This window comes from Thermothielavioides terrestris, chromosome 5 (assembly GCF_000226115.1).
Source record: "Thermothielavioides terrestris NRRL 8126 chromosome 5, complete sequence".
NCBI lineage: Eukaryota > Fungi > Ascomycota > Sordariomycetes > Sordariales > Chaetomiaceae > Thermothielavioides > Thermothielavioides terrestris.
In genome coordinates, this window is record NC_016461.1 from 984,168 (window position 1) to 1,009,084 (window position 24,917).

Sequence of the window (24,917 nt, forward strand, 5' to 3'; positions counted from 1 at the left end):
TGGGGGGTGCCCGCACCCGCGAAACAACAAACAACAACGCGGAACTACTTGCCACCCTTCTTCTTCTTGGGAGTCATGGCGGCCAGCACCGCCGCCGCCACACCACGCGCCAGCGCCTCCGGGTCAAAGCCCGGAGCAGCCTCCTCCTCGCTCTCGTCCTCATCCTCGTCCTCCTCCTCGCTCTCCTCCTTCTTGGCCTTCTTGGCCTTCTTGGACTTCTTGGTGGGCGCGGCCGCCTTTGCCTTGCCCTTGCCCTTGCCCTTGGCGGGCGCGGGCGCGCGCTCGTCGTCATCGTCGTCGTCATCCTCGGCGTCGGCGTCCTCGCCCTCCATGGCGAGGAGGGCGCGCAGGGTGGCGCGCAGCGTCTTCTGGTCCTACCACACACAGTCAGACTAGCTCTTTTCCTTTGTCTTTTCATTTGTACTCACGAGATTGGCCTTGGGCTCCTGGCGCCCCTGCATCAGGGCCAGGAAGTGCTTGGCGGCGGGGAGCACACTCGCGGGGCTGATTCATCAGTACCGTGCGCCTTGCAACTGTGCTGACAGACTTACATGGAGCGACACTTCTTGCCGCGCGCACAGCGCGCGCACCGGGCCGCTTTGCCGGGGGCCTCCCGGCACTCCCCAGAGCTCTTGCCGCGCATGGCGGACTTCAGGCAACCCAGGCAGGGCTGCTCTCTCAGGGCGCCCTCCTCCTCCTCATCCTCCGAAGAGGAGGAGGAGGAGGAGGGGGGCGCCGCACGCTTGGAGGGGGTCTTCGGCGTGGCGGGGGTCCTGCTGCAAGTGTCAGAGACGCGGATGTACGCGCCGCGCCAGTCGGGCAGATTGTGGTGTGCTCACTTCTTGCTGGCGCCAGCGCCAGCCTTGGTGGGGGTGGCCGGGAGCGGGGGAGGCTTGTTCTTGGCCGCCTTGGCGGCGCGGGCCTTCTCGAGAGCGGCGAGGCGAGCAGAGGACGGCATGGTTGTTGTTGTTGATGTTGTTGTTGTTGCTGATGCTGCTGCTGTTGCTCGCGGTCTGCAGAGGAAGAGTTCGGGAGATGGTTTGAGGCGCACTCACCATGATTAAATACTTCCAGGAGTGCAGCCATCGACCGGCCTGCGGCACTGCGGTATTGTCTGCATGGCGCGAATGCAACAATGGGTAGCAATGGTGGGCGTGCATTCAAGACGTTGGGCAACAAAGGCCACAATGGCACACATGCGAATGATCGCAATGCTCAATTGCGCAACCTGCACCCACAATCGAGGCGGCACGATTCAAGATACGCGCCTGAATGGAGGATGGGGATGGAACGCGCTGCGCAATTGGGAACTGCGCACAATGCGATCAATGGCGCTCGCAACAATGCCAACGACAGCGCCCCTGAATGTCAACTTTGGCGCCCCTGGGTCTGACCGCATTCAGCGCAGCACGCAATTCGCCAACGCACGCGCCACAACGCGTACACAATGGCGCGCGGACAACTTGCACAATGGCGGCGGCTGCGCGCAATGGTGGGATCAATACCGGAGGCCACAGTTCAATGCGCCTGGCAGTGCGAGCTCCAGAGTCAGTGCCCAGCATGCGTGTTCCACAGACAGCCTCCTGAGAGTCTGTCTGGGGGGTGTGTCGCGTGCTAGTGCACACGTGACTCTATCTGCCAGGCTCCCTGCGCTCAGGGGGCACATGTCAGCTCTGCCCACACATGTATATAGACCTCGGCGCTCCTCCCACCCAGCTTGAGAGGAGCACCTCTCTCAATACACATGCCTCTGCATCCTGCATGGCCCCACTTCGCTGCTCTTCTCAGATTCTAATACCCTTTAAGAAACTATTAAAGATAAGTTTTTTATTATTAGTTCCTCTAATAAGTAGATCCTCTAGTATTATTAGTCCCTTAGTTTTATAGTGTTAAAAGAGGGTTTAATTAAACTTTGTAAAGTACTTAGAATTTTCTAACGTTAAACTAAAGATTAGTTTACTCTTTAGAAATCTAAGTTCCTAAAGTAGATTTAGTAAACTCTAAGTATATTTATCTTAATCCCTTAGCTTAGTTATTATAGTTTATAGAAGTTTGTTTATTAGAATATAAAGATCTATATTCTATAAAGAACCTTTTCCTTTCTTTCCTAGAACCTCTATCCTAATTATATCTTTGAACAAGTATAGAGAATATAGATATATCGAGGGGGATTTACCTTGCCTAGTCTAAACTATACCTAGAGTGTCGATAGCTATTGTAAATTAGTAGACTATAGTATTAAGATCTATATAGGGATCGACGCCTATTTGTAGTTTATTCTATAGTACTATATTAGGATTTATACACTTACTAAATGCTTTATTTTCCTTTAATATCTTAGGGTTGTTAAAGAGCTTAATTTTCTTCTAATAATAATTTAGTTAGACTAAGGAGTTAAGACTTTAATAATAGTAGCGATTTATATTTAACTTTCTCTAAGTATAAAGGACTATTATCAACTTAAACTAAGGAGGAATGAAGATAGAGGTATTAGATAGTATACCCCTAAAGGGAGAGGTGAAGTAGATTTCTCTATTCTTCTAAGAAAGGTGGATATCTCCTAACTTTTTAAACGACCCTTTTTATTTAAAGATTACTATACTTTTAAGAAGAGTACTAAAAAGTAATAGATTAAGTTATAGTGAAACTAGCTTTATAAAGGTCATTTAGGTTTCTAATAAGTAAGTTACTATAGTTTATACTTAATTATATATAATTAAATCCAATTATACTTAGTTACCTAAGCTAATCTATTATTAGAATCTCTTTAGAAGGCTTTGCTATAAAGATAGTTAGAATAGTGACTACTTATCCAATTATATTGCTCTACTCTATATCTATATACCTATTATCTAATTTAAAGTTACTAACTTCGTTAATTACTAGAATAACTATACTATTTATAAATAGAAGAACTAGTAGTATATTTACATTAGAACCCTTTAGAAGATATTCACTTGTATATAGCTAGGGGTAGAGGTAGTCGACTATTGTTTACCGCTATTATATAACCACTAGAAGTTCTTTAACAAGCTTACAAAGATCGATAATATCGAGGTCGACTAATATCTCCCTAATAATATACTAACCCTTTATAAGTCATTTATAACGACATTCAACAAATTGGTTAGCAACTAGCTAGACTCGCCCTATCTTAACAAGTATATATACCTTTAGAATCGCCTTATACTTTATAAGTCTTAAAGGTACTAACTTCAATTATACTTACTTATAAAGCCTACTAGTAGATAGATATAGTTTAAGCTTAATCTTAAATATTAAAGTATTTTTCTAAAGGAGTTTTAGAGTAAAGAGGACGATCCTATAGCTATAGTAATTAATGAATTATAATAAAGTTTAAATCTCATTAAAGGAAGTAGCGAAGAATAGAATAATAACGATAAGTTTAAAGAGGAAAAGGATAAACCTAAACAAAATAGGGTAGAGAATATAGAATAAAGGTCTTCGATAGCTAATATAATATTATTAGTCAATGTTAATTAAATTAAAAGGCTTACTAAGAGAGGTATTTTCAACAATGTCTATCGCTTTTACTAGCTAATTTAGATGCCCTATATTATAAAAAGGAAGACTATTTATAAGTAGCTATATACCCTTATCTTTAAACTTAGCTAGCTCCTCTAGTATATACTTAGTCTTAAAGTCTAGGTTAGAGTTAGGATAAGCTACCTCCTAGCGCTTCTTTATATAACCCTCTTAGTTTTATATAGCTTTAGAATAAGCCCTCTACTTTAAGCTATATACGACTTTAGTCGCTACCTCCTTCTTTGCCTTCGCCTAGGTCACAACGCCTAGCTCTAATTTAACGATGTCTAGCTCCAACTTGATAATACTACGCTCTAACTTAATACCTAGCTCCAACTTAATAATACCTAGCTCTAATTTAATAGTATTAGGCTTAGACTTAATACTCTACTCCAACTTAATATAACCTACTTTCGATTTAATAAATAGATCGTTATTAGAGTTAGAATAAAAGCGTTCTCCTTTATCTTTTAACTCTACCTAGGGCTTAATAGAGCTCTCCTTCGACTTTAGCTAAAAAGCCTTTTTTAAATATAATCAAGCTTACTTAGCTTTAGGTAAGGGAATATCCTCCTTATCTATAGCTACTAGCTCCTAACTTATTAATAAGTTGAGGTATATTACTTTATTAGGACTAAACTTCGACTTATTAGCTATTATAGCCTAGAGCTCCTACAAGGTCATTGGCTTATTAGGTTTTAAACTAGAGAGCTTAGTAATTAGGACCTATACCTTTAGAGCAACTTAATTAACAAAGTAGAAGTCTAATAGCTTATAGACTTTATTAATATAGGCTAGTTTAAAAAGCTCTTTAATAAGCTTATAGTAATTAACCTAGCGTTTTAAAAGTAAATAGGGCTACGACCTATATTTACTAAACAATATAACTTTAGTCTATTATTAGTATATATAGCCTATAACTATCGAAGTAATATACTCTCTTACCTAGAGTTTAAAAGCGATATTAGCAATAAGATTTTACTATATACTATAGCTATCTTTAGCGATACTTTTAGTATAATTGAACTCTACTACTCGATAAACAGAGCTTAGGCTTACTATACTCGATATACTCTAAGAGGCTATTGAACTTACTAAGCTTAGGCTTGTCCTAGAGAGCAAAGGAGAGCTAAATAAAGGGGTAGAACAATAGGTATAGACGACTAGTAGTACCTATAGGGTTTAGCTATATTTAGGCTTCTCTAGAGAATCCTCAATTGTAATAGGAACAATTTAAAATCGGTAGAAGAGATATAAGTAATAGGTTAGATACTCTATATAAATATTATTATAAAAGTAACCTAATATAAAGTAGAAATAGTATTTCTAAAAGTTATTATATAATATTGTTAGTAAGTAATAGTGCTTAATTATATATAATTAAGTTTAAATTTAAGCGATTTAATTAACTTTAGAAAAAGGACAAATAAATAAAAGGGATTTTAGCCACTTTTTATATTCATTTTTAATATTAAAGATATTAAAGATAATTATCTTCTATTGTCCTAGGTAATAAGTATATTACTTTTTTTATTAGAGGTTAGATATAGTCTTAAATAGAGGTTTTTAAATAAAGCTATCTTAACTTTACTAACTATATAGAATATAGCTTTATTATATAATCTTTTATCTATTATATATTGTTTATATCCCTTATAAATGTCTATACCCTATACTTAATCCCTTTCCTTAAAACCTAATCCCCTTTGTCTATTGCCTAGACCTTATAACTATATCCCTTTATATTTCTCTATCTATTATTATTTACTAATGTACCTATTTTTTAGGGCTCCCCCTCTTAGTTTAGAGTTCTTCTACGTCTTTAATCTATTTTTTAAAAGTCTTAAGCTCCTCTATTATCAACTTCTATAGGTACTTAGATATAAAATCTTTAAAGTCTCTAAGCTCCTTCTTACCCCTTTAGATAAGCTCTTTATACTCCTTGTCTACTCTTATTAATATTATACCAATATTAAGGAATAGAATTAAAATATACCTAGATATAGTAAATACTAAGTACTTAGGCTAGAGTAGTAACAGTTGGTATATACTTCTTTGCTATATCTATTAGCTAGTTAGTAATATATTTTATAGAGGCTATAGAAATAGAGGTTACTATAATTTTTATAGTCTATATTCTATTTTCTACCTTTATTAAAAAGAAATAGCGCTATCGCTATAATATAGGATTATCTATTAAGGTCAAAGGTCGCTAGTTTTTTTTTACCCTTCACTTAGATTATCTTTAATACTAAAGGCCACTAAATAGTCTATAAAATAATTAGAAAATATTTTTATATAATTAAAAATAATTAGAGATAACTAACTAGCTTCTAGGCGAGTAGCTTCTAGATATTACTATACTTAGACTCCTTAAGCTACTTTATAGTCGCTATTATAAAGTCTTAGGGTACTAAAGCCAATTGACCCTCCTCTAACGTCTATTTAGAGGTTTATATCTAAAGGCTATCGTTACTAAGGGAAAATACTATAGTAACTGCTAATCGAGGTTAGAGATTCTAACTAATAGTGACTTAAAGGCGACTAAAGGCAACTATAAAAACTATTAGTAATCTACGTTTAGAAACTTCTAATAGTAGAGAATTAATACTAGACGCTTATAATTGAACTTAATCGAGCGCGATTAAAGCTAGGAAGTATATAACTAAATTAGTCTATTGGCTAGAGGGCTTAGTAGCTTAGGAAGAAAATAGGCCTAGGTAGCTAGTAGATGGAAAGGATTTGTTTTCTATAGTAGCTAGAGAAAACTTTTAGGCGAGGGCGGGGTAGATAGGTGGCCAGGGTCTGGTTGCGCCAAATTTGCTAGGTGGTTTAGGTTTACAAAGAGTCCGAGCTCTAAGCCTCCATAGCGCAGGCTAAAGCGAGCGTGTTGAAAATAGATTCCACCCCCGACACCACACCAGTGCCGTTCGATCTCAGAGGTGGAGAATGAACACGCTATCCCCACACAGACTCTAGTTGAGGCTTCCTCGTTGTTCGAGAAGGGGGACAACGACGATACACTAATAATCCTTGGCTGGCATGGCCGTCTGCTTGCCCATCCTCGTCCTCCTCGCCTCCGTCCCTGGCCTCCCATCGCAAACAGGGCAAACACCACACCACTATCCGCTTTCTGACCGTGCGAATGCCATGATGTCGCCCGGCTTCTTTTCCCCTCCTTCTTTCCTATGTACACATGGTTAAGATTAAATATTAGGGGCTAGAATGGTGATGATATGAGGGGAAGCCCTCCGTGTATCCCTGTGACGGATCGTGAGGCCCTACCATCATCGTCTTGTGTGTCCCGCCCCGGGCCTAGCCCAGCCCGGATCGGGGAAAAAAAAAAAAAAAAGGATCCTCTATCTCGCTGCCTTTCCCTCCTCTGGTGTCCTGTTGTTCTCGTCATTTCAATCCTTTCGACGAATGGGTGCATGCGCCGCTGCCCTGGTGTCGTAGAAAGTTTCCCCTGTCGCTCCAATCTCTTTCTCTGTGTCGTGTCGTGTCCATCTCCTGAAGCGAGCGGCGCCAGCAAGTTGGGTTATCCATCCCATGTCTGATGTCCTCCCACGAAAAAAAAAAAAAAAAAAAAAAAAAAAAAAAAAAAAAAAAAAAAAAAAAAAAAAAAAAAGGGGAAGGCAAAAAAAGTCCCTGCTGGTATAATGGTTTCCTGCCCTCCTGCTCCAAGAACGCCGGTGAAGCCGCCCGCCTCAGAAAAGCGCGCAAGCGGGGCAAAGAAAAATGAAAACGATAAAAATAGTCAAAACCCCCCATATCTAGATGCCAAATGCCAATGCCGTGCCATGCATATCAACATCATGTCCCCTTGATGTACAGACGCGCGCCATCTCCAACCCGTGCATAGAAAGCAGCGGAAGGCCAAAACAAGAACAAGCGGGCAGGACGCGCTTTGCCGCCCCGAGTCGAGCAAATAAACAAATTTCTCAAGAAGCGAATAAAACGGGCCTCGACGTGCTCGGAGGTGTCGCGGTAAGCTGGGATGCGCTAGGCCACGAGCCGCTGTCGGCGGCCATGTGCGGGGAGAGGATCAACCGAACACGAGCAAGAAACAGGTCGCTGAGAATTGAACGTCGCCAAGTGTCGTAAAATCCATGCACTATTATACCAAAGCATCCGCTGTCACGGACTTCGCTCTCTCCCGCGTGACTTTCTTGCTTACCGTGTATACCAGGTCCAAAGTCCAGAAATGGCATATTTGAGCCTGGGCGCACGGGATCGACCCAAAAATCGGCGCGACCAGCGGGACCATGATGTAGTCGATCAGGTTCGTCTTGACTTGTCTCCGCGAGAAGTGCATGCCCTTCAACAGGCCAGCATCGCCCATCTCGATTTCGCGCGATTCGACGCAGATCTTGTGGAAGTCCTCGTAAAGGAAGAGGTAAAGCGCAACCTCCATGAAACCGGCGGTCCGAAGGACATTGCAAAGGCTGAAGATCCAGGAAACGCCGTGCGGGTCGGAATTGCCCTCGGTGATCCACACGTAAAGGGTCGACGCAACGACAAGGATGGTCATCTGGACGGGGAGGAAGTGCGCCTCGAACAGGCGGTGAAACAGGATGAAGATGCGCTGCCAGTCGGGTTCCTTCAGTGTGTCGGTCACAACATCGGAGAAGATGCCGCTCTCGGGAGTCGCTTCGGCATCCACACTGTCAATCTGCGACTGCGGAACATAGGTCTCGGAGACGTCGTTCCTAAATTTCCCACGTCAGCGCACAGTCTGGAGGAAACACCCTGAATGCGCAAATTGGAAGCACGTACGTGGACATGTGCAGAGGACGGAAGGCCCTCGCGGTGTGTTTCCTCTCCCTCCAGACCTCGACGACCTTCCTCAGAGCATATCCGGTATCCAAGGCACCCCACATGTGCCGGAGCGCCTGCTTGTACCGAGCGCGCACGTCGGCAACCATGCCACGAATGCCTTTGCCGCGACCGCCGCCCGTGACGTTCGTCTGGCTGACCGGACTCAGAACCGTCCGGACAGTCAAGTTGCCGTTGAGCGCGAAGAAGCACTTGAGGTACATGTGCAAATCCTCGCCAATGGCCTCCGAGTCGCAGTCCCAGCCGCCGACACGATCAACAAGCTCCAGAGGGACAGAGTAGACCGAGGTTGGGGGCGCGATCCAGGAACCCTTGTACAGCCCAGACATGCCGGCGGCAGACCACAAGACGTCGGCGACCCGGACGATAGCGGGGACATTGTGGGCGTTGCGGTCGAAAATGATGGGGGCCGAGTACAAGGTCGTGGAAGCGCTATCGGGATAGGCCATATGCATGGTCGTCACCAGGGCAAAATAATTGGACGAAAGGTGGCTGTCGGCTTCATTAGGGCGCGCTGCGTGTTAGCGGATCCTGACGTGCATGCGGTGCATGCGGATGCGACCGTGGCCAGATACGGGCCAATTGCGTCGACTTACCATCGATGCCCGTGACAATCACGTCTTTGCGCTGCGCAAGGCTGTACTTCTCGCTCAGCTTCCGTGCAGCCCACGCCATGTTGCTACCTTTGCCAGCCAGCTCACCCGGGATGTCGGACGGGTGTACCGTGAAGTCGATCGACCGGAACTTCTTGGAGAACTCATTGGTGAGCCGGGCGGCCTTGGTCTCCGCATTGCGCTCTCTCTGCTCCATCGCAAGGTAGACCTGATCGATGCTTGTCAGCAATGGGGAAAAATTGTACGGGCCAAGGCAAAGGCAAAGCAAGGAAGACGCGACCCCCTGAAGATCACTGCCCCACTAATTGCCAGCCCCAAACCGGAACAATTGCGCGGGAGTTGGAGAAATCGCTGCCAGGTGGCACGGCGGGGTGGGACCAGAGGTTGAGAAACTCACATCGTAGGTGTTGCGCGCCTGCGGGTGCGAGGCCAGAACCTCGAGGGTCTCCCTCAACGTGTCGTTCTCCTCCTTGTAGTTTGGGATGACAATTGCGTGAATGACGCGGTCGGGGGCAATGTCGCCGTCGGTGTAGGCCTCGGGGTCAAGGTCGCCGGCTTCGCTGCTCGAGGTAGAACTGATGTCCCGCGACGAGGTCAACGTTTCAGAGCTGGAGAGCGAGGTCGACGAGCCACGGCGGCGGTGGTTGAACTTGAGATCTTTCAGGGCCCTGGTGCGCGCAGCCTTTCGCAGATTTCGGGTGATGGTGAAGACGGCCCAGCAGGAGCGAAGCGGAAAGATGAAGACGAGAAAGTGGATGAGCAGACAGTAGTACGAGAATATCGTGACCCAGCTGCCCCATCGACTCGGGTCGTAATGCGGCGCACTAAGACTGTCGTCTGAGGCATATTTGTAGCCATGCCGTTGCGCCTGGAGCTCGCTCGAGATGACCCAGTACGAGAGGCCAATAGTTGCCAGCATGGCTAGGCCACCGGCGCGCCGGCTGCACCACGCAAAGATCGACATGGCGAAACCGAAAACCCTCAACGTAGGTCGTGAATTGGCAAGCCAATCGAGTCCGGGTGCTGTCTGTCCTTTGCCAATTTGGACGGGCCGGGAGGGCGGGCGGCGGACGGGGACCGACGAGTAAGTTGACGGCAAGGACGGTCGAGGCCCGTACCGGACAGAGGGGAACGCGAGTCGACAGGAACTCGACGCAGCGCTTTCCACCGGTCCTCAGGCGCAGGCCGGGTCGAGGAGAATAGAGGAAGGAGGGACTTCGGGAGAGAAGAGAAGAGGGTAAAAGGGAAGGAGGGAAAATTTCGGAACAGAATGGTAACTAAGGTGGCGGCAATGGCGCAGTTGTGAAGGTATGGAGGCAGTGAGGCGTGCTGCGTCGGGGGTATGTTGCTGCGGGCTGGGCGTAGCCGGCCATGAAACAATGTACGAAAGGGACAAGGTACACCAGCAGCGAAAAAAAGGGGGCAGCCCACGCGTCAGACTGCCAACCCGTGGTTTTACACTACGGTGCTACCCTGCCTGCGTAGTCGCAGGGTCCCTGCCTACCTTGGTTAGCGTGCAACTAGCTAGGTGGAAAGGTTCTGCATTTGGCGTTTGGCTGCTGTTGGTTGGGTGACCTGCGCCAGGACAAGGGCTCAATCCATTCCGCTGGCTGGTCAATCGCTTTGCGCTTATCAGTTTTAGGTAGCAAATTTCCCAGCAGAACCAAGAACAGGGGCAGCGCGGCAGCAAGGCTTTTCCTGCACAGTACCTGGTTAAACAGTAACTATGGGCGACAGGAGGGAAAAAAAGAACGAAGAAAGGAGAGAAAACAGAAAGAAGAGCAGAAGACGAACATCGCATATACGGATAGTATGCGCCTGCCCGCCGCGCCTCTCCAAAGGGCGACATGGCTGGCGGATTCTCTAGGTAGTGTACCTTTCCAGATGTCCGCCGGGGCTGTGGCAGGATGGATCGCGGGGAAGGGGCTGGAGGACCCAGGGTGCGGCAGATTTCCATGGCTAACAATCTGGCCATACACAAGGCGCGCAAACAGCAACGTGGGAGCCACCAGCGATGCTCTCGGTCGTACACTAGCAAAGACGACATGCAGGGTCGACATGCAGGGTCACGTCGAGAGGATGCGGCTGTCCAAGTTGCTACCAAGCAGCGGCAGTCCCAGCCAGGGTTGATTGTCGCTTGCAACCTCGTGGCCGGCCTTGCGAAAGAGGAGGGAGACATCAGGACTTCGTCCGGCTACCAACTTACACCAACCACAGAGCCTCGTCGAGACACGCGTGGAGATCTTCTCCACTGACACGCCGCCGGTGTACTGCGTAGTGCCGGCCAAGACAGACGAGGGCCTGCAGCCGCGAGCATCTGACCAGCCAGGCTAGTGTCCATCATTCTCGCCGCTCGTCACATCGGCCGATCAGGAGGGCTCGTCATGGACGCGGTCGTCGAGTCGATGCATGTCGCGAAGGCGAAGAGGTTTGTGCACCACCTCGATCTTGAGTTTCTCGACGAGGCGCTCGCCAACCAGTTGACCGCGAAGGAAGCAAACTAACTCCACTCACTACTGTTCTCCGCAGTGTTAGTGTATTCCTGCGGAGAGGAAGGGGTCACAGGTGGGGCTGACAGCATTTATCCCAGTGTACATACACTCAGTTACCTTGGTGTAGTGTTCTCCGTATTCCGCAGAGCAACACACTATGTTGTAGTATACTGTACATCCTTTCAACGTTATTCCGTCCATGGTATGCCTCGCGGACAACATGGTCGCAGCATCACCCCCCATCTGGCAACTCCGCATGACCCTGCAGCAACCGTTGTTGAAGCACATAACGGCAGCCGGGAATTGTTGGTAACGTTGCCACTTAGACCAGCAGACAAGCGGGAGTCTGGAGTACGATGTGTTGGCTCCTGCGTTCCGTGTTTGTAAAGTAGGAGAGTTAACGCTCGGCACACATTGTTTGGCGGCATTTCGAACTGGCTGATCTTGGGGAAACTGTGAACTCTGAACAGCCGCAAAGCACCCTTCCAATCCTCTGTACACCAGTACCCTGGATAGTGTATTCCTGATATGCTTGAAAAGGCAAGGTATACGGATGTACAACCCTATGAATAACCTACGGCGGTTTCTTAACTCCCCGACCAGTGTGCTTTCCCACCTCACTCCACCACGATGCACACAGTCGCAGCCTTGAAATGTGGAGTCTGCTCTGTGCCGCCGGACCGGGTTTGCACAGCCTCGGGGCTGATGGCCTGCTAACGTCAGTTATTGACGCTACTGCACAGTAGTGTAGTAATTGTCTGTGAGGCTGCGACGAATGGTCTCAACTTCGGTTGCGAGTTGCCGTCGCATCTTCGGTCTAAGCATGCTTGGCATACCAAGCCTGCAGGCCATGAAGCTCTCCAGTCTGTCCATACGTGCCGCATCACCTAGGTCCGATGCATCAAACATCCTTGACGATCACATCACAGGCATCCATATGTTCAGAGGAGGGTTGCTCGCTCTAAGCCTCGAGATTCTGTAGTTGAATACCGCGGTATTCGGTACGCGGGCAGTTGGCTGTAGCCATGGAAACGTTCGTGGCTGCACAATCTTCCTTCTCATTTCAATCCAGGACTCGATCGCCGTTCATTGGCTGTGGCGTTTGCTGCCGTCTTTCCCCGGCCTTTACCCCATCGGGCAGTGATCTCAGCAAGGCTTTTTGAGCGTTCTCTTCCTGCCGTCCCACCCGGTTCGGTGGTCAGGGAATCATCTCGCTTGGTTTTGGGGGGGTTGGGGAACGTTAAACGTCTGGCTGTCCGACGACTCTTGCATGTAGTGTAGTTAATGTATATTCGGATTAACTCTGATTATTCCATACTTCGGTACGCTAGAGCTTGCCAAAACCGTTGATCCGGCCCGGCGGTTCGGCGCCCTCATTGCAGGCCTGAACGTAGAGGCAGGTGCACAGTTCATGACGCTGAGTTGTGCGAACCTGTATCCGTATGAATTCAGAGGCACGGAGTAGTAAAGGTAACTTGGCTGCCGCCGAAATTTGTTGACGGTGAACCAGTGCGGCGACTTGCGCAACGGTTGGGCGTCTCGAGCCTGTCGGAAACACGCCCCGGATGGAGCCCCGACGCAGACACACATCACATGTGTTGTGACTGGGCCGTCTGCCAGAGAAGAACAGATGAACGTCCAACAACGCAACCACGAGGCACAAGCTTGGAACTTCATCCAGGACGTGAGTCGGGGCCTCGCCGTTCCCGCGTCTTCAGCCAATCAGCGGAGCTCGCGAAATTACTCCGAGGAAATCGCGTCGTGGACGCGTTCCTCGGTTCAAAGTTTCTGTGACGTACGGGTAACCGAACTCCTGCGAGAGTTCCAGGTTATTTCGAACCGAATACGTAATTCTCGTAGTTGCATGTGAGACTTCCGTATTGTGCGCCTCTATCCCAGAGAGTCTTGAGGTGGTTACTGTGCACATTCATGTGCAACTGTTCTCCATATCCGCAATGCAAATTCCCGATGTTGAGGGTCTACACATCCCTTTCCGGGCGGCCGAGAGCCGAAAATACCTTCCGGAGTCCATCATTCCCTTGGGGGCCAGTTTCGGCTTTGAAGGTCACGCCGCCTGGTATGTAGCGTACAGCGGTATTGCTCTCTCTGGAGGCCGGGATTGTCATTGTCGAATATGAATTCTTTCCGCAGCTGGTCACGAACCAGGCAATTGCCTGCCTGAGGCTTGGCGATGCGCAGTTTCGAGGCCTCCACGTCGCCTGAACATGCATCTAACAACCCCGAAATGGTTTCAGCCGATCTCCAGAGCACTGTCCGGTACCATGACTACCTGCTCTAGATGACCGTTCGAGGCGGCCGTTGCTCAACGGCCAAACCGCCTTGCCTGGCCTGAGCCGCGGTTGCGCTGTCTGTGGCCGGGGCCGTGGCGCTGTGAGCCGCCGGCCACCTGTGGTTCGAAGTCGGCTTGCTCCGCACGAAGTATTCGGTCTTCGGTCTCGCCCTGTTGGGCGCAAGTCGTCTTCAATCCTTCCCCAGAATTTCCCCCTAATGGCGAGACAGTGTCGATCTCGGAGCCAAGACCAGACGGCCCTCGCCTTTGACAATGCCGGCGGCTTATGTCTCGAGAAATGGGCTCATGTGGCAGCTCTCCAAGCCGCATTCACGAGCCAAGCTCTGACGGACAAGTCTCCAGCTAGAGAGTGGTTTCAAACCACCTTCTCAAACATCTTCTGGATAGGTTTGGCAGCCTGTCCAAAGTAGCAAGTCAGTGATGACACGTCAACAAAGTAATAAGTTCAGAGCCAACTCACGTCAATAAACTTTTCCAGATCCTTGTCCAAGTTGGCCAAGTCGTCCCTGCGCTTCTTGTTCTCGGCGATGAGCTTCTGCTTGCGCTTCTGGAGTTCCAGCCGCTGTTGCTCCAGCGCCTCGCGCTCCGCCCGCTCATGGTTGATACGGGCCACCATTAGCGCGTTCTCGTCGGCATCGGCAAGCTCGGGGTGTTTCTCGAGGAACTCTTCCACCGGGATGAGCGGGAGGAGCTGGTACGTGTGACTAGAAGAAACGCATCGTCAATAACCACCCGCTCCTCACATCGGGCGGACCGAAATAGGAAGGGCGCGGCGGGGTGGACGCACTCGAATCCCTCACAAGCGGCAATCTCCCCTTCCAGGTGCCGTTGTTCATAGTACAGGTTCTGCAGCTGGAGGTGCAGCACGTCTACCTCGTGTCGGGCCTCGGCCGTCAGGCTCTTGGTTTCCCGCGCGCGGAAGTGGGCCGCGCGGTGCAACCCGCGCAAGTGAGCCAGGTTGGTATTCAACAATTTCTGCTGTTTCGAGATCTCGATCAGGGCATCCGCGGCGAGGGGGCCGCCGGCGTTGGCGGTCGTGGCATGCGCGATCAGGTCGACCAGCGCCTGCGCCTGCTCTCGCGCTGTGCGGGACGTCTCGAGCACGGAGGCCAGGGCGGGGTCGGTGATGTGCGCGTTGGCGTTCATTGCGGCGGTCGGATACGTCGGCTTGGTTCGTGGATCGGCTCCCTGGGGTGGCAGGGCCGGACGTGGACAGAGAGTCAGGTCGCCTTGCCGGCAGTCTGCAGCTCGCGAGGGTCAATCGCAATCCGGTTGATGATGTTATGCGCAACAACTGAGCAACATTAGCACTCAGCCAGGGTTTCTCCAAACTGGCGCTTGTCGATCATAAGCCCAAGCTTGTCTTCGGGTCAATTGTTGCCGTGTTCAAGTGGAAACCTCAAGCTTCGGATGTGGTGGAGGAAGCATTGTGGGGCTGCAACCATCCCCTGAACCACAGCAGCTTGGCCTGTGGCGCTCGTGTGGGCCGCTGACAGAGACATTGCGGGCGCTTTCGGAGCGTTTTTTCGGCCCAGTTAGCGCTCCTCCTGCTGCGCTGCGCTGGACTTGAGTTACTGGACGGGCCCCTGACCTTCCCACCTACCCACCTACCTTCCCACCTACCTTCCAGGTTACCCGGCCTCATCTTCAGTTTGTTGACAATCGGGCACCCACTGCGATTCCTTGATCCGACCTGAGAACGCAGGCTTTCACATGCACCTGTTGCCGCCGGGCTGAGGTGCCTGTTGATGGTTCCTTTCAGCGTTGCAATCTTCTCCCTTCCTTGTTTTTCCTTAGCGTCACCTACCTAAGTAAGGTCCTCCCAGCCCCGGTTGGGCTTGTGGCTCCCGCTGGTCATTTTCTCCCACATCTCGCCCCGTCACACCTATCCCAGCTTCACAATACAGTTTCGAGGGCCGTTTGCTCACCACGCCGTTCCCGGTCACCTCAGTCGCCGCTCCGCCTGACTGACCTGTCGACCGGTTCGTGCCCCTTCTTTCCCCACGAGGTCTTTCTTCCTGCGACCGCTGGTTCCGTCCCTTGTGCAAGTCCGGCTGGGCGCTGAGTGGCCTCAGCGCCTGCCCGTATTTGCCCCCGATGGACGTCTCACCCAGCATGGGGTGCCCGGCCCCTTTCACTTTCAGCTCCTGTGATGATGCTCCCGAAGCCCAGTCTTCCGGTGCACTGGTCCCAGACCGATTTGCCGCTCGCCAGCGGCGGCATTCCCAGCTTGCCCCAAGGAGGAAATCCATCGTCAACCAGATCATGGACGGGGAGGAAGCTCTGCTTTTCAAGCTGGACATGTGCTTGACCCAGCTCGAACGACGGATTGAGTACTGGGAGTCCTATGGGGAACTCAGCTTGGACTCGAGTCTCTCGGCCGCGTTCGCGACGTTGCAGGCTGTGCGGACACGATGCTCCCAGGCCTCGGAGGAAGTCATGGGAGCAGGGCGCCGCAGACTGCAGGTCATGGTGGAAACCCTCGAGTCCGGCTATCACGAGGCCATGGCTGCGGCGGGCTCGCTGAACGAAAAGGCGAAAGTTGGCATCGAGCTGCTCGACGGCATGCTCGAGGACTTGGAGACGCAGGCGGCCAAGTTTCGCGAGAAGGGGTTGGCCAGCGCGGCCGAGAGTTTCATGGACGAGGCCCATCGCGTTGTCGACGGTGGTATCGAGAGGGCCATCCGCGTGGCCGGAACGCTCGAGGATCACGTCCAACGCGCCATCGCTCGCGCTAAAGAGATCGGCCTGCTCCGCTACGAGGATCTGCCCGTACCCTGGCGGATCAACCCTCACATCATCTCGGGCTATCGCTTTTCCGAGACGAAGCTGGCCTGTGTGAGGTCGGCTTTCGGCTTCTCCAATGAGCTCGTCAACATCTGGTCGCACGCTCTCGGTCTCATTCTCGTCCTGGCCGTGGCCTTCTACTTCTATCCCGCCAGCGCCACCTTCTCCTTGAGCTCCAAGGCCGATGTATTCGTGGCGGCCGTCTTCTTCTTCGCCGCTTGCCAGTGCTTGGTCTGCAGCATCGTCTGGCACACGATGAACTCGGTTGCCGACGTCAATCTCATCTCCATATTTGCCTGTGTCGACTACACGGGCATCTCCCTCCTCATCGCGGCATCCATCATGACGACCGAATATACCGCCTTCTACTGCGAGCCCGTGGGCCGTTGGATCTACATGGTGACCACGGCGATCTTGGGCGTCGCCGGCGTCATCCTTCCCTGGCACCCGCGCTTCAACGGCGCCGACATGGCGTGGGCAAGAGTTTCATTCTTCGTTGCACTCGCAGCGACCGGCTTGCTACCGATTCTCCAACTTTCCTTGACTCGCAGCCCCTGGGCCGTCTTCGAGTTCTACACGCCCATCGCCAAGTCCCTCTTGGTCTATTTGCTCGGCGCTTGCATTTACGCCAGCCAGGTCCCTGAGCGGTGGTTCCCAGGCATGTTTGACTACTTTGGAGGAAGTCACAACCTGTGGCACATTGCCGTGCTTGGGGGTATCCTTTTCCATTACACAGCCATGCAAGACTTCTTCTCGCACGCCTTCAGGCTCGCGAGTGACGGCTGCATCGCCTATTGAAAGCAGATCGCCGAGCGACTCGCTGGAGATTCCTGCCGGTTGAGCCCAACGATGACTACCCCTCCGTGGCTAGTCAACAAGTCGCAAGGCGCCCTGAGTGCAGGGCCTGCGACTCATCACCCATGTCCTGAAGACGTGCTATATGTCCTTTGGCATGGAATATTGTTGGTTCGCGCACCAAGAGCGCACTCGGCCTCAGCAAACCAGCTTGAAAAAGCCCACAGCGCAGTTTCTAGCCATCCAACTCATGGCCCACCGTTCTTTCGTTGCTGTGGATGCCTGGATGTGCTCTGCGCCTGCCGAGGCCTCTTTCGCAGACGCGGCAGCAGACGCCGAGTCGGGGTTCCTGCTGGACGTCACAGGTTCTCTTTCGGCCAATCGCTTGGCGGTGTCTTGATAGAGAGCGAAGTCCGGACTACGGTCGATGAGAGGCCGCCGCTCAGCATCCCATTTCCTGGCAGTTCGAAACCTGCAATTTTCGCGCAACTTTCCAGGTCTTCGCTCTGCGCTACCGGTCAGCATTTCTGTCGCGGCCTGACACGACTATCCTTGTTCCTCACATCCAAGCAGCAATACCCGGTCACGGGCGCACAGTACGTGCCCTTATCGCAATAACTATTATCAACTTCGCAACATGTCTGCCACCACAACGTCAGCGAGGTCCGCTAGCCGGCAGCGGGACCGGGGGATGTGCCAACTCACCTGTCCCAATGATGGATTATAACAGAATCTGCTGGTCTGGGCCACGCGTCAGCGACCAATGCTGTGCAGTCCCGCGGACGACCGTTGTGTCATACCGGGCTTCCGCATGTCTCCCACCCTTGGCCGTATGTCTCTTCGCACGACATATACTGCCTCGTGGCTTCCAACGTTTGCGTGAGACGGCCTAGCGGCTTTTGCTGCTGCTCCCCTCCTCGTGGGAGCACCGCGGCCAGCGTCCCGGCGGCCGCTAGTAAGGTTCCGACATGGAACCAGCGCATTGTGGCGAGAGCGCAGTTCCTCGCATCCGACAAACACTTCAGGGTTCGGCCGTCCTCGTTTATTGGCACATGGCGTCGACGGGCATGGCAGTCACGACGTCGTGCTGGGAAATTCGGGTATGCTTAGGTGGCCGGGAACGGGCGCGACAGCGATGGGTTGGGCGAACGGGAGGTTTGGGTTCTTATCGCAGCGAAACACTGTGAATCATACCCCGCGCGACGTGTGCGCTAGTCACCGCGGAACGGGTGGATGGGGGTTGTCGAGACACGACGAGACGACGTAACGTGTGGCATGCGGATGACGGAAGAATGAGAGGCCCCGGACACAAGCAGTGGAGAGGCCGATGGCTGCTGCGCGAGATAGACAGTAGAAGCATAGACGATAGAATAATGACAAGGAGGGAGAGAGGACAGCGAGCCGAGGAATGCATGGCAGCGTATGCAGGTACACACATATGGCCCCCAAAGACTGTAGTATAGTATCACCGTGCCGTGGCATCAGCGAACTTATCCTTCATCTGGCCGGGCCCTGTGCAGCACCCAGAGACGAGAAAGCCCGCCAACCACGTGTCACCTACTGTTTCACGCGTCCGGCGAGGGATAGCGTTGGTCTGATCTTCGCAGGGCCCCCAAGGGAGAGAGAGAGCAACGTTCCCCGTTTCCAGGGTTCGGCGGCACATTGCATCCCGCGGTGGTACCCGGCGGTGATGTGGGGAAAAAAAGTACAACCGTGTTAAAGCCAATCAACAATGTATTAAAAGACGGTCAGTCCTACATAGTACCCTGTGTACCCTCCCTGATTCTGAATCGCCTGAGCTAGCCGCCTTCACTTGGCTGATTTGGCTGCCCGTGCCCTGGTCGAATTTGATGGATTTGATCATCCTGGTGGATCTTGATGGACTTGATCACCCTGTTCGACTTTGATGGATTTGGTGGATTTGGTTGACCTGCAGGAGTTTACGCGTACACTTCAATATTAAACGGCCCAATGGCCTCCAGATGCCGGTCCGAATATTGGCGCGGTGGTAATAACTACCTACCGCGGTATCCACGTTTCCGGGGTACTTACCTATATATTAGACGGCCTATCGGCCTCCGGATGCCGGCCCAAATACGTTAGTTATCTGCTCGGTAGTAACATCCCGTCTCCGTTCATTTACGCGACGCCAGAGATTGCAGAACACAGAACGCCAGAGATCAAAGCACGGCGGCAGAAAAGGAACAAGGGAAGAGGAGAAACGGTTGAAGCAAGGGGGGCAGGAGCCCGTAGGGATCGAAACGAAACGCTCCTGCGCACAGCAGAACCGTACAGGCAAGGCATGTGAAACCCTGGATAGTTAGAGGAGGCTAGAGGTTATAGAGGTCCCGCCAAGACTAATTTCGGCCAATTGTCGGCAATGTTTTTACAGCGTCAGTACCCCGCCAAGACCGCCAAGGGTTTTGCACTATCGCCACAGGTTAGCTACGGGTTAGTTCGCCGGGGGTACAGGGGGCGGCGCCAGCCCCCCCGCTGGTTAGGATTTGGGTTAAGGTTAGGGTGAGGGTCAAGGTTAGGGTATAGGTTAACTTCGTTTTCTTTTTTTTCGATTTGGTTGAGGTTTAGTAAAGTTGTTGCTACGAGTCTTCGCGATTGTACATTGTCGATATTGCTCTAAGTCGTCGTGGCCCCGCTCACCCCGTGGCGATTGTAAATACTTGTAAGTGGCAACCTCCGAAATTAGTCTTGGCGGGACCTCTATAACCACGACCTAGAGGAGGGGCTCGGTCCGTCGTCGACGGCTGCCGGAATGCGGGCGGTCTCGAACCGTCGATCTTGCTTGCGTGTTGCGTAACATCCAGTCCCACCACAGGAAGATGACACCCGACAACGAGGAGTGTACAGTACCACAGAGCTTGGCCGGTTTGAGTTTGTTGGGTGTGTGTGCTGGGTGCCAATTCAAGTTCGATTGTATTGATCAAGGGCACCGGTCGCTGAGTCCGCTACGGCGAACAACGTCGCTGGCAGTTAAGTTAAACTAAAGGAGGAGCAATCCTGCTGCGTGCTGCAAGTCACACGGCGGCTAATATCCGTCGATGCACCAGGGGAATGCTCATGAAGAATGATCGCAGAAAGCCGTCCGTCCCTTCATTCATTTCTGGCCCGCCTGCGCACGCGCCCGCCTATCCATTTGTCCGTCTACCCATCCAGCCATCGATCGCGGTAGAGCCCGCATTACCGCTCGGGTAGTCGGCATCACTGAGTTGCACGGCATGAAGCAAGCAAGCGGATGACATGCATCGCCGCAGTGTCGTTCGGCCGGCAACCTGTGATGCCACCACACACACGCCCCCCAGTGTAAGAGCGTCCATGTGCGCATCGCGCATTGAGAACGCGTTTGACAGCGTTGCGGGCGCGCGGCTGTGGATCTGTCGGCCTCTGTCGGAAAAGAGTCTGGACTACTTGTCCGGCTGCAAGGGAGGAGTGAGCGAGGGCAACAGGTCGCCTCGTCCCACCCAGCCCGTCACCACCACTTTGCTCCTGTAGTACGGACTTGTTGGCCGGCAGTGGAACCCGTTGTTTGGTCCCTCTCGGTACGATGATGAGGCCGCATCTTGCTCTCAGAGTCGCTTCCGCACCCCACAGTTTGCGGTTAAATGCAGGAGGACATTACCTCCATCGCCGCCGCGGCTCGATCTTGGCGCGGGGGAGGGGCGGGGGGACGAACCGGTCTAGTTAGGGGCTGGATAGTGGCATACCGCGGCATCGAACAGTGGCTCCCCCGATAAAGGACTCGCTAATCGGTGAGCTCCGTACGGTGAACTCCGCAGACGCTGAATGCACATGAGGGCGTCGCTTAGGCAGGGATCCGCGCAGAGGTAAGCCTGGTGACGCGCGACGGAGGCCGCTTGTCATCGGGCGCGAGGCGACAGGTTGTACAAGCAATTGGGCCGAGGTTCGCTCGGTGTACGGAGGCTGCTTGCTTCAGCGGGCATGGGAAACGATCTCCGAGTAGATATCATCAGGTATCATCTTGATGATCGCAAGCGTCGTGCGCTTGATCTGGTCCGCTTGAAGCGCCGGAAAAGACCGGAGGAGTTTGTTGGGGCTGGTAGCCGTCTGTTGTGAGTACCCATGTCCACAGTTGGGGTGTCGAAGATCGAAGACCAGACGTACCTCGGCGACTCCATGATCTTGGTGCGAATCATGACCAGCTGCGCAACAATACACAGAATGTTGAGGTGCGGGCCGTAGGCAAAGAGGAAGTCCCAGAGGCGCAACACCTCAGGGAGCGGTGGGGTGCAAGCGCAGAGTGTCAGAACCGAAGGGAAAGCGTAGATCTCAGCCGACAGGTTCTTGGACAGGAGATACAGGCTGAGCTTGGGATCGACGATGGCCAACACCTTATCGACCAGCGCAAGACCCTTGTGCACGCCGTCCATGGCACCGCGGATGTAGCCCGGACACTCGTTGGTCAGCAGCTGGTGGAAGGCGGCAAAAGCCTCCGTCTCGCTGCGCGCGGCGTACAGGAAAGGAGCGGCCAGCACGTTCATGCCCTGGACGTAGGCCCCCGGCTCGGCAGCCATGCTCGTGACGGAGCCCTCGGTGGTCAGCGTGAGGGCACGTGCTCTCTTCGCGGCGGGCGACGAGCTTGGGCTGCCATAGTCGCTCCCGTGACCCGTTTCCGGCCGACTGCTCGATTGATCGAGTGATAGACGGGAACTGCTGGCCACGCTTGGGTCGCGAGCCCGCTCTTCACGAGCATCGTGGAGTGTCCAAGCGAAGGCATTGAGTAGTCGGATCAGGCTCGCCTCGCTCACGCGGCGTCGGAAGAGCGGGTCGGTCGAGAGCGTGCGGAAGGTGTCGTTGCGAATCTTGGAGTAGGCGGGAGACGCGCCGCGGTGGATGAGGGCGAGGTAGCTATCAGTGTCAAGCACGGGCGCGTTGAGAAAAATGAGCCAGACGTATATTCGAAGGGACGACTGTGGTCACGCGAGTTAGCCCATGGGCGACCGCTCGCACCCGAGCACTTGTGCAACGCGTCCGGGACTGCTCACCATGCCGTCGCTGTCGGACTTGATGCCCTGGTCGAGAATCTTGAGGCGCGTGCTCTCGAGGGCGCCTTCGACATCCCCATTGGGAGGCCCTTCGCGAAGTAACCTCTCGAGAGACATGGTATCAGCGGCGAGCGACCGTTTGCTCAGCGCGGAACGTCTGGCGGCGGTTGCGGCGGTCATGGTCGCGGCGCTGAGCTGGGGCACGTTGGCGGGTTGCGGTGTGTCGCTGTTGGCGCGTGCTCTTTGCGGCGAGCGGTTGATGCTCGCATGTCTTCTTGGCGGCGGCGGCTGTTGTTGTTGCTGCTGATGAGACGGAGGAGCATGCGCAGGAGCAGGTGGAGGAGGGCCTTTTTGAAGGTGCTGATTCAAGTTTTGAAACTGTTGCTGGTGTTGCAGCTGGAGTCTCTGTTGCGAAATGAGCGACGGTTGTGTGGCGGCCTTCGCGCCCAGGGTATGGGCCGACTGCAATCTCCTGAGCGTTCGGTGAGTCCCAGGAGATGGAGGCGGGTGGAGCTGCATCGCCGGAAGCGGGCCTAGCGAAGACAGGCCGGGGGTGTCCTTGGTGGAACTCGGCATCCTGTCTAGTAATTGATTCAAATCTCGAAGCGTCATTGCGATTTTGGCGCCGGGGTTTCGAGACTCTCAATGGCCGCGATTGCAAGAAACGAAGACCGTGGCGATGCTAGCACTGTCTCATGAGGTTGGCGGATTTGGAACAACCGGCGTTTGTCGCGGGAGGCTGGAGGGGAAGTTGGACGAGTGAGAAGCTGATGCGGGCTGCAAGTGCCCTGCGGACAAGCCCAGCCCAACCACCTGCGTGTTCATTTCGCGACAGCGCGTCTGGGTCGACCAATGGGAAGCCCAACGCCTCAACCTTAGAATCCCATGATTCAGTGTAGTATGGGAGTCCTGGAGCTGAGCCCGTGGTCGCTCCACATGTTTCATCTCCTGTTTGCACGGAATCATGGAAGGAGGGATGGAAGGATGGAAGCCGACCAAGAAAAAGCAGAAGAGGAAAAGAAAAGAAAAAGGGGGGGAAAAGAAATTTGGTGGTCAAGATTCTTTTTCGGGTATCCCTGCCATCGCGGCTCTCGTGGCAAACGGCCGAAATTTAAGTACAAGATGGGGAGTACAGACTACAGACCTGAACGGAGAAGTGGTCCCAAACATAACTCCAAGAGCAATGCCTTGATAGAGTACGGAATACTCTGTCCACTATGTCTTCATTTGAAGGGAGGGCAGCGTCCAAGTCTCTTTGTTTTGCCTTCCCCAGATTTTTTTTTCCCTGTATTCTCCCAAGCGCGTCATTCTTTGGCCCTCTCTCTCCTGGTTCTCTCCCAGGAGAAACGCCGCCAAATCAACTGCGTCGCCTGTGATTGGGGATAACACACAAACCACTGAGCGACTTTGACGCGTTCAATTGAGGCAATTCAGCACACTAACAGGGGCCTTGCTGATAAATGTCAACGATTCAGCATTCCAATTCGACCTGCAATCGTCCATACCTACCCAGTCATCGAGCTTGCCAAAATACCAAGAATACCCAGACCGGCTTCATGATAGGAATGAGACTATACTACACCAGGTCTTGTCTCCAACTCGGAGCGTCCGTTCAGTCGCTCTAGCAGCTTCCCAAATGGGACGCCAGCTGGACTGGGATTGGTCAGCTTTCAGCACAAAAGAGGAATGGAAGATAGTTACCGTTGTTGACCTTAATCCATCCACTCCTGCGTCTGTAAGTTAACTTACCTAACTAGGTCCCTGTGACGGTTGACATCAGGGCTCCGATAAGTTCGGCGGCCATGGCCATCGCAGCTTGTGCGCATTTTTCCTCTGGCACGAGTGCAGGATTTGAAGAAGGTAGTATGTGATTGAGTTATCAGCGTTTCCATGCTGCCACAAACGCAGCCAAGCTCAACCTAACTGCCGTGGTTCACCGATCGATCATCTGCGACTACACTACAAACCTCATTCACGTTTGACCACCTTGTCCAGTTTGCAACAACTCCCTACGGACGCGAATATCACCATTCTTGATGCGCAAAGGGCTCGCCGCGGAAACGTGTGTCCACGGTCCCGCATTTGTAAACCAGACTGTGTATCCGTACACAACGTTAACCATTAAATGGACAACTAAGTCCCGCGACTCCTGGAGCGTGCATTAAAGACTGTGCGGGAAGCGAGGAATGATGGCGAAAATTGTCGAGCTTGATTGAGGTCTTCTTGGGGTGGTCTTGTGTCGCCCCCAATTCCTCCCATACCCGACGTGGGGGTTAAGCTTTTTACCATGTCCGTTTCCGTACACTACACTACATCTACGGAATTCTCCGAAGCTTATGTACATCAGTGCCTGTGCACAGCATTTTTAAGCTTGGCAAAACCTCGAGCACATCAGTTTTGGCGCACATTGCATCATCGCCACCCTGGACAGTCTATTTGTTGCCCAGCGCGGCAGCTTGCCCGCCATGACGCCCGTCCATGCATGCAATGTCCGCAATGGGACCCAGGCTTCAAGGGG

General features: G+C 52.2%; 5 protein-coding genes across 5 annotated transcripts; 1 reads left to right on the plus strand and 4 right to left on the minus strand.

Moving 5' to 3' along the window:
- On the minus strand, positions 1–880 carry THITE_2120895 (uncharacterized protein). The gene is made up of 3 exons (XM_003656333.1): positions 552–880; positions 429–504; positions 1–374 (listed from the first exon to the last, which is right to left on the minus strand). Exons 1-3 carry the CDS (start codon positions 641–643, stop codon positions 45–47), a joined length of 498 nt encoding a protein of 165 aa, XP_003656381.1. The 5' UTR covers positions 644–880; the 3' UTR covers positions 1–44.
- Positions 881–7,663: 6,783 nt separating this feature from the next.
- Positions 7,664–9,960, minus strand: THITE_45171 (uncharacterized protein; the record flags this gene model as incomplete). The annotated part of the gene is made up of 4 exons (XM_003656334.1): positions 7,664–8,255; positions 8,323–8,881; positions 8,979–9,204; positions 9,394–9,960. 4 exons carry the CDS (start codon positions 9,958–9,960, stop codon positions 7,664–7,666), a joined length of 1,944 nt encoding a protein of 647 aa, XP_003656382.1.
- Positions 9,961–13,936: 3,976 nt separating this feature from the next.
- Positions 13,937–15,213, minus strand: THITE_2120901 (uncharacterized protein). Its single transcript, XM_003656335.1, has 3 exons — positions 14,587–15,213; positions 14,260–14,503; positions 13,937–14,196 (listed from the first exon to the last, which is right to left on the minus strand). The coding sequence occupies exons 1-3, from the start codon at positions 14,943–14,945 to the stop codon at positions 14,155–14,157; spliced, it is 645 nt and encodes a 214-aa protein (XP_003656383.1). The 5' UTR covers positions 14,946–15,213; the 3' UTR covers positions 13,937–14,154.
- Positions 15,214–15,428: 215 nt separating this feature from the next.
- THITE_2120904 (uncharacterized protein) lies at positions 15,429–17,701 on the plus strand. Its single transcript, XM_003656336.1, has one exon. It carries the CDS (start codon positions 15,897–15,899, stop codon positions 17,382–17,384), a length of 1,488 nt encoding a protein of 495 aa, XP_003656384.1. The 5' UTR covers positions 15,429–15,896; the 3' UTR covers positions 17,385–17,701.
- A 3,406-nt stretch (positions 17,702–21,107) lies between these two features.
- On the minus strand, positions 21,108–23,210 carry THITE_2120912 (uncharacterized protein). Its single transcript, XM_003656337.1, has 3 exons — positions 22,400–23,210; positions 21,519–22,324; positions 21,108–21,450 (listed from the first exon to the last, which is right to left on the minus strand). Exons 1-3 carry the CDS (start codon positions 23,009–23,011, stop codon positions 21,327–21,329), a joined length of 1,542 nt encoding a protein of 513 aa, XP_003656385.1. The 5' UTR covers positions 23,012–23,210; the 3' UTR covers positions 21,108–21,326.
- Between the last annotated feature and the right edge of the window lie 1,707 nt (positions 23,211–24,917).